At 38.7% G+C, this 8,376-nt stretch overlaps 2 protein-coding genes across 3 annotated transcripts in view; one reads left to right on the top strand and one right to left on the bottom strand.

Moving 5' to 3' along the window:
* Window positions 1-342: 342 nt before the first annotated feature.
* Window positions 343-5,987, bottom strand: svip (small VCP interacting protein). 2 transcript variants are annotated; one of them, XM_061823624.1, is made up of 5 exons: window positions 5,459-5,987; window positions 5,223-5,273; window positions 3,621-3,667; window positions 3,089-3,205; window positions 1,126-1,147 (listed from the first exon to the last, which is right to left on the bottom strand). In XM_061823624.1, the coding sequence occupies exons 1-4, from the start codon at window positions 5,519-5,521 to the stop codon at window positions 3,124-3,126; spliced, it is 243 nt and encodes an 80-aa protein (XP_061679608.1). In that variant the 5' UTR covers window positions 5,522-5,987; the 3' UTR covers window positions 1,126-1,147; window positions 3,089-3,123. The 2 variants fall into 2 exon arrangements, with proteins under 2 accessions (XP_061679607.1, XP_061679608.1); XM_061823623.1 differs by lacking the exon at window positions 3,621-3,667 and having other exon boundaries at window positions 343-1,147; window positions 5,459-5,976.
* A 775-nt stretch (window positions 5,988-6,762) lies between these two features.
* Window positions 6,763-8,376, top strand: part of ano3 (anoctamin 3) — a 51,849-nt gene continuing 50,235 nt past the window's right edge. Inside the window, exon 1 of the mRNA XM_061823615.1 lies at window positions 6,763-6,895. Within this exon, the coding sequence (XP_061679599.1) occupies window positions 6,856-6,895 (40 nt within the window). The 5' untranslated portion in view covers window positions 6,763-6,855. The remainder of the gene's footprint in view (window positions 6,896-8,376) is intronic.

Here is an 8,376-nt window from a genome sequence, read left to right as displayed (position 1 = left end):
CATAGCACTGTAAGGTTTTGGTATTATGGGTTGTTTCATCTCACCTGGTTTCATTTGATACTTTGCTCCCCCCTAAAGGTGAAGAAAGTAATGAAATGTTTCTTGTGCCCATTTTGGAAGGCCTGTATTATGCAATTATTTGAGATCAACTGGTGTACACAAACAGTCCAGTGTTTTAATTGATGCCATTAAAATTTAACAATGATTTTATTGACTTAACAATTGTAAAGAGTTGAAAATAAAGCAGACTATGACCTCAGAATAGACGCATGTAAATATGGCTGTGCGGCTTGTCATTCATAATTTATCTGAATGTATACTAAATACCTGCATACAAAATCCACACGGTCATTTCAGAAACGTTATTTATTGTAGCAAATTACAGTACATTGGCTTATCCGTCCCTTTGCGACCGATTGCCGAAAGCGCTTACAGATAAGCCAAAGCAGTGGGGAAAAAAATGAAAGTTAAATAGCTTAAGTGTTAGTCCTTCACTTTCTCAGTACATTCTAATCACACTGCAGCTTGCTGGTAATTCAAGTGTACGTTCACATACAACTGTGCTTGAAAGAAAAGCTCACATATGGCAACGGACTTCACAAATTCAGCATGTTATACATGTAGCTTGTGATACGTGTAATTCACGGCAGCAAAGTGAGATTGTGCTAACAATAAGATTAACAAAAGTAGTGTTAATTTCATCAGCCTGATGCAATATTTGAAGGTCTGCGATGATGCTTTTAGTGAAAACCTGCACATAATCAACCTTAACCTTGCACTTCACTGAGTAGCCAAACATGAACAAAGCAGTCCAAACAATGTGAAGTTTGGATAATCATGCTTGGAAAAGTCATGAAAAAATGGGACCCTTACTATTGTAGATTGGTTTGATGAAACTTTCATTCTGACAACTTTTTACTAATATGACCCACATGTCCAGCTGGTTTTGCAACAAGATTAAAGCGCGATCTATTCCTGCCCCAATCAGATCTAATCGGTCAGTATTAAGCACTTTGAGCTGTTTGTCACAAACTTTTGTGAAAATAAAAAACATAAATACAGATGTGGACAGCTGTTCAAAACTTCTCGCAGTGATCCTTCTGTGGTTTTGGTCCTTTTGAGCCTCACCACTTCAGCCTACCTGCCACTATGGAACAAACACAAAAAAGAAGAAGAAAGATGATCATAATTGTTATATTCTCAAAGTCCCTTTAAAGTAAATTCAGAGATTTGTTCGTAAATAAATCATACTTAAGAGATAATTGCTGAATCATGTTAAGACCTAGACTGTGATACTCAATTATGGAGATATAGAGCTGTTTTACACCATTTCAGTTTTCCTGATTTTTGGGGGGGAGGGAGCATGGCTAAAAATGACACCATGTAACACACTTTTGCTGTGACTGCATGCACATCACAGAAAAGTCAGAATAGCAAGAGGGGGATTTTATTTTATTTTTAATCCAATTTAAAGACCAGAGTTACAGAGTTACTCAGAAGGCAGAAGAAGTTTCTTTCAGCTTGTCCAGTTAGGGGTCGCCACAGCGTGACATCTTAGATGAACGCTCATATTTGTTTGCCACAGTTTTTACACCGGATGCCCTTCCAGACGAAACCCCTCTCGAGGAGTGCAGGCCACAGTGGGATATGAACTCACAACCCTTGGTTTACCACTGAACTATGGGGCCCCCCACTCAGAAGGCAGAAGAGCGAGGTCCAAAAAAAAAAAAATTCCGATGTTACAGCCAGCCGCTTTAGAGCACATCGATGTCGCAGCATGGAAAGGCCCGATGTCAAACTGTTGAGATATACTCCAGCCACTGGACATTTTAAGTATATATTGTTTTAGGATAAAACATGTAGTTTATGTGTACGCATAAGAAGATACTAGACAAAGTAGCATCCGTTTGGACTAGTGGTGTATATTGTCAAGTTTACATCACCGCAGAACAGAGAGAATGACTTGATTTTTTCCAAATTTTGAAGTCTTATTCTATTTACTGTAATTTCCGGCCTATAAACCGTGACTTTTTTCACATGTTTTCAACCCTGCAGTTTATGCGGTGATGCGGTTAATTTGTGCATTTTTTTTCCTAACCACAACACGAGTAAGTCAACTTGTGAATGGCTTAAAAAGAAAACAAAACTTTTGAAGTGGTCTAGTCAAAGTCCTGATCTTAATCATACAGAGATGCTGTGGCATAACTTTCAAAAGGCTGTTTATGATTAAAAAAAAAAAAAGTAAATTTTTGCTGAATTCAAACAATTCCTAAAGAGTGTGTGAAAATATCTCCAGACAGTGTGAAATACTGTCAGGTATGGAAAACACTTGATTCCAGTTTTTACTGCTGAGGTAGGCCCAATCAGTTACCGTAATTTCCGGCCTGTAAGCCGCAACATTTTTCACACACTTCCAACCCTGTGGTTTATGCGGTGATGCAGCTAATTTGTGCATTTTTTTTCTAATGGCCGCAGGGGGGCACTCGAGCTGAAAAAGTAAGAATGAGACCGGTGGAAAATATGTGCCGAGGAAGTGACTTTTACCGGTCCGACCCTAGCGTTTTATTGCCATGTCTCAGTGATTTTTACCTGAATGTTTTTTTTTTTCCACTGGCCCTGTTAGCGCAGCGCTAGCGTTAAACTCTCTGTGTACCGTCTTTGTAAATATCTTGTGTTTCAACGTAAGTTTCAATGTGGGCACTTGCGGATTTTACACGGCTATGGCCCATGTATGTACCAAATGGTATTTCCTTTACAAATGTACTGGGCAAGGCTTATAAGCAGTTGCACTCTGTAGGCCGCGGGAATTTATTATTTTTTAAATTTATTTACTTTTAATCGTTCAAATTTGGGAAAGTGGTTATCATTTCTCTGAGGTGCTTTACAGGCACATTGAGTCCACGGGTTACAGAAACTTTGATCTCACACACAACAACGGTGTTAAATCTATGAATCTGAGTGAAAAGATTTATACTTTGGATGAAATATCACAATGATTCAATTGTCCGGTTCCTGCAAAACCTACATGCAGTTTTACATAATTGTGTTATTCTTCAACGTCAATGCAAAGGGGTGCAAAATGGCTTACCTTCAACCCACCGCCGCTCCCAGAAACAGATGTGCTCATCTTCTGCTTCTCAATCTCTTCTTGCTTTTTTCTTTTCCTTTCAACCGCTTCTGGGTTTTTGACACCCCGGTGTGCTGTCTGATAAAGAGCATCGAATATTAAACGGCAGGCGTTAAAAAAAAAAAATAATGTTGCAGACATACAGGGCTAGGGGTGGGTCCAGATAGCGTGCTTATTTCAACAAATAGTTTACATTTAACAACAGGAGTGCATCACAACCAGCAAAGCGACAAACAGTAGAAATGCCAGAAATGTATGAGATTCAGAGGCAATATAGACTAAGGATGTGCTGCAATGTCAGGGTGGGTTAAGATCCAGCGTGTTTTATTTGTAGCAGTAAGAATGAGGCGAGCAGTTTTTATTGTACACAGTGCCAGAGTGTGCCCCTTTTTTCTTTCTCTTTTCTGTTTTTTTTTTTTTTTTGCAGGCCCAAGGGGGGGTGCGGTAGATGAGGTAAGGGACAATCAAGAGTCACCTATTTGTGTCCACTTACCTTGTAGCAGCTTTTGTCTGGCTCTTACGGATGCGCAAGTGGCTTCTCTGGACAGTAAAACATTGCTCACTAAAGATCATCTTAATTTCCTTCTTTTTTTCCCCTCTTTCTTTCTTCAATATATTAGTTCACTTAAAACAGAGCTCTGCAAACAAATTCTCAATTCACAATTTACACTTGTGCGTTTACCAGTGAAGAGATCAGTTCAGAATACTTATAGTGGCCGAAACGACACCACGCTCCAAATAAATCTCCTGATGCCCCCACCTTGAGGAAATAAGGGCTGCACATCCTCAGTAACATGATAATGCCACTAGATGGTGGTAGCACTCATTAAAACAACACACCCAGTGTAGATCAGATTTGACATTTGTAAAATCAACGTTCAGCAGCAGAGTTTCAATAGAAAGGCATTGCTTAATGCAGAACATTTGGAAGCAAAATGTAACAAAAACATTTCAACGTTGACCTTTGGGAAATTATGGATTGAGGGAAAAAAATGTGCAGTATGTGATACACCAGCTGCTGACAAGAAAATGAGTCTTGCTGGGGGTGAGAGAAAAAAAATGTATAAGCTGAAAATAAAATTTTCAGAGTCAATGCAGACAACTACAACCTTTTAGTGTCTAGAAAAAACACAATAAGAAAGCGACAGACACTGACCCATCAGTGAGTGATGGTGCCTGCATCACAGAACATAAACAATATGACACAAAACAATGTGGACATGGGCTTAGCGCTGGTGTGCCTGCTTGAGAGTTCCTCGTTGTCAGCCAGGCGGGAGGATTTAAAAATAAACAGTAATAAAATAAGTATGACTTGGGAGTCAGTATGTGGACCTGGGCTCTGCTCTCAACACTGCTGGCGTGGCAGCTTTAGAGCGCCTCATGGTCGTAGCATGGAAAAGCCCCACGATGATTACACGGCTGAAACGTAGTTATATGAAGGCATAAGAAAGATGCTATGCAAAGTAGGATTCATTTTTTTCAACGTCGTAAGAGAAATATTGGTTTCAGTGCATTCAGCAAGGCACGAAGAGACGAGAAATAAAGTTTTAATCAGTTTTGAAGCCTCATGTACACACTTGCAGAGTCTTTTGTAATCCATTAATTTATTTAAATCAGTGTTGTGATCCTAATTTCACTACCTTGCTATTGATGAAAAACTGCATCTGTACTTTATGAATATTTTATTTCCGAAATATTAATGTCCACTACATGGATTAAAAAAAATCTTCCCTTTTCCATTCAAAAAGTCTATACAGTGTCAATGCTTTCAATGTGTTTTTCCTTTGTGTTTTAAATCTTATTTAAGTCATTATTCCCCTTACTGTTTTCAATTATTTAACTTTTCTGTTTAACGTATCATATATTCAGATCATTTGATACTATATTGGTCCGATTTCCCTTGTAGAATTGATGTATTTAAATGAAACCTTTCCGGCAAAATAAAAGGTAAAACGGCAAAAGCACCACGAACATCCTGAGGCTGGTACGTCTCATGACACCGTCATGAAAGTGGGATTCGTTACCCCTCATACAGTCAATCTGTCTGTTGTGTTTTAGGAGGAAAAATATTTCTTTCCCAAAGAATTAGGCTTACCTCTTTTCGTCTTTTTTCTGCAGCCTCAGCCAACTGTCGCCGCCTCGTCTCCTGGAAACACGACAGACATATTTACCTTCAAAAAAGTAAACAAACCAAAATGTGGTTCGCCGAGCTGGGCCTCGCGTTTAACGCTTCGACATAAACACGAGTTCACGGCACTTTCACGGCCTACTTAATGAGAGTAATAGCACAGACATTGCACTGATAGGAGTTAGTTCGTCATGGTTACATACAGGATCTGGAGTGTCAACAGCGTCGTCGACTGCCCCACCAAAGCACGGTAAGCACATCCCCATCGTGCACTTCCAAGCAAAAGGCAACGGTGAAATTAAGTTTTCGCCTTCAGTCTACTTTGTGTTGCTCCTTCTAAAACTACCAACTAACTACTGTACTACTAACTGGCCAACTCTTCCGGCTGTGCGGCGGTGGTCAAAAGAGAAGTAAGAAGCGGCTTGTACTCTTCGGAGCTGTCGAGGCGACGTGCTGCGGCATGACGTCGCCCTTAGCTTCGGCTAACATTAGCGCCGAAGCTAAAAAAGCTAAAACTGCAAAGCACAGCCGCGACAGTGACGTAACCTATGCAACCCGGACAGTGGCTATATTCTCCTCGCACCTCGTGTTTAGACGCCACAGCAATGTGAAACGTAGCCTACGAACGCAAATATTCTGCTTCGTAGCGTTTCAAACTTATAGCTATACTGTACATGTTCCCCATTGGTTTTACCTGAAGCTAGGCTAACTTTGTGTAGTTGTACTTGCGGTGTGTTCAAGTGCTGTCAACAAAACCAACACCACACTTCTGTTAACACTTAATCTGCTATGTAAGAAAATTTTATTTATAAAATATTTGATTATTTTCATAATCAGAAATATTTGTTGACAAGTTTACTTGTGTGTTAATAAAATAATCGCTGAACAATTTTGTAACGGTCTAATTTTGAACACAACTCGGGATCAAAACGCGCATTTCCAATAGCTTGTGCAGTAGCGCCATCTTGTGGAAAAAGTACAAAATTGACAAGCACCAAGAAATGCAGTACTGTAATATCTATCAAATGTACAGCTACGTTAACAATTGTGATTAACTGCATTAGCCCCAGTGATAGGCCCAATAACTCTGTGATCATGTCACGTATTCACTGCACAACCATTTTTCTCTTCTAAAATATATTGTATGACAAATTGCATAATATTTTGCTGCTGAAACACGTGAAGTGGGACTTCCATCAGATACAATTGCATTAATCTAATGAAACAAAGTTTCAAACGTTGATTTATTCCACCAACTTCAAACCAAGTCCACTTTTGAAAATATACTGTCCTCTTGTTGTAATTGGTTGAGAGATGGAAGGGTGACGCGCCAAGCCTTTTTGAGGGGGTGAGTGATGATCCATAAAGCAGTTCCATCAAATCAGTATTCTCGAGCTTGACAGTTTAATGCTGGAGCCGATTTCACCAAACAAAACACTTCAAACTCCACCCCTCCGTCCCAGCTGCAGCGTTCCAGGTTATTTTGCAGCTCAAAGTGCGGCACTGTGGGGGAATGACAGCCTCGTGAGATTATGCAGCTCTTACAGGTGGACATGTGTCAATCTCAAAGTTACTGATGGAGGATTTTTATTGCTGACACATGGAGGAGAAATTATCTCGGGATGTTGATGGCTCCTCGGGTGAGTTTCACAAAACAGAATCGCTTTAAGTCCAAAAGAAAGTCGTTTTATGTATTTGTAAATATAGTCCATCTAAATTATTAACATTGAAACCACTTTTAAAATGTCACAGGGAGGATATCAATACTGTATGTGTGTGTGTGTGTGTGTATAATATACATATATATATATATATATATATATATATATATATATATATAAAACCCTATCTATTATTGACGACAACAAAACGTTTTTCACATTTTCCATTTTTCTTAATCTATATGCGTAACACGATGCATCTTCTACATCATTAGCAACAAGAAGTATGTGTAGTTCACAAACTATGTCAATGATAATACAGGAGGATTTGTGATCTTCGACCAAAACAATAAACACAAAAACTTGTGCCGACCAGGCAAACTGATCATGAATCACCAGACTAAATGAACACAACATTGTATTTAGTATTTTATATCAATAACAACGAAATAATCACAAATCTGAACTGAAATACATACACTTTACCAGTTCTTGTTTACTGTACTTACCGTGTACGTACACCTAAAAGACAGAAGAGATTTACCTCACTACCGTTCCTAAAAAGCGTCTGATGGACACCGTGAACATCTTAAGTTGATTGCAAACCACTAAGTACAGTAGATAATTCATCTTGTCATCCCTTAAAATTGATTGATTTAAATTGCTGGAGGTATGGATAGGAAACAATAGATGGAATTAGATCTTTTGCGTTGATTTATTCATGAACATTGAATGAATGTTGGAAACGCCTGGTAAAGCTGTTTTGTTAAACATAGAATAGACAGACAAAGCCATCATGTTGTTTTACATATTCAAGAAAACAATAGCTTGTCCCAGCATTCTGCATATTTTAAAACATATCATTCCAATTAAATGTTTTCAGAATGATCAGGAGCTAATTTGAATTTATGTGCTTGAATATCGCTGATGAGGCATAGAGACCATGACAGCCACTCACTTTAATGAAGTTCTTTCTAATGCACGCACGCATGTTACCAGTTTTATGAGTTGTTACTGTACAGATCATCATGGCCTGAAGTATACATACAGGAAGATGTAAACAATATGGTTATGCGCTGATTGCTAATAGGACAATGTTTATGAAGAGATGAAACTGGAAGTCTTGTTTAAAAGTTTGCTGTCAATTAAAACCTGTGTTAATCTCTCACAGAGTATCTATAACTGGAATGGAAAGACCAATATTGCATAAGTATACAGTATATTTTGACTTAAGCATAAATGATGTTTTGCTTCTTTGGGTGATGGTGAGGGAGCTCAATAACAGCCAATGAAAATATTTCTCTACATCAGGAGTCTCAGTTATCTACTTCAACTCGTACGTACTTATTTGACTCAAGTAGTGCAGAATTGCCATAAATTGTTAAACCGCGACTGCCATACTTTTTTCTCTTCCTCGTAAAATCTCCAACCGTTTTACAACTCTGTGAATCATCTGGACT

The sequence above is a fragment of the Syngnathoides biaculeatus genome, chromosome 6 (assembly GCF_019802595.1).
Source record: "Syngnathoides biaculeatus isolate LvHL_M chromosome 6, ASM1980259v1, whole genome shotgun sequence".
NCBI classification, from domain to species: domain Eukaryota; kingdom Metazoa; phylum Chordata; class Actinopteri; order Syngnathiformes; family Syngnathidae; genus Syngnathoides; species Syngnathoides biaculeatus.
The sequence above is the reverse complement of the archived record's forward strand: the minus strand, read 5'-3'. Positions and strand labels throughout refer to the sequence as shown.

Excerpts from the sequence above, each read along its gene's own strand:
- svip (XM_061823623.1), bottom strand. The coding sequence starts at position 5,521 with ATGGGGATGTGCTTACCGTGCTTTGGTGGGGCAGTCGACGACGCTGTT. Across the intron at positions 5,274-5,458 it reads CTGTTGACACTCCAGATCCT|GAGACGAGGCGGCGACAGTT; the intron begins GTATGTAACCAT and ends TCGTGTTTCCAG. Across the intron at positions 3,206-5,222 it reads CAGAAAAAAGACGAAAAGAG|ACAGCACACCGGGGTGTCAA; the intron begins GTAAGCCTAATT and ends GCTCTTTATCAG.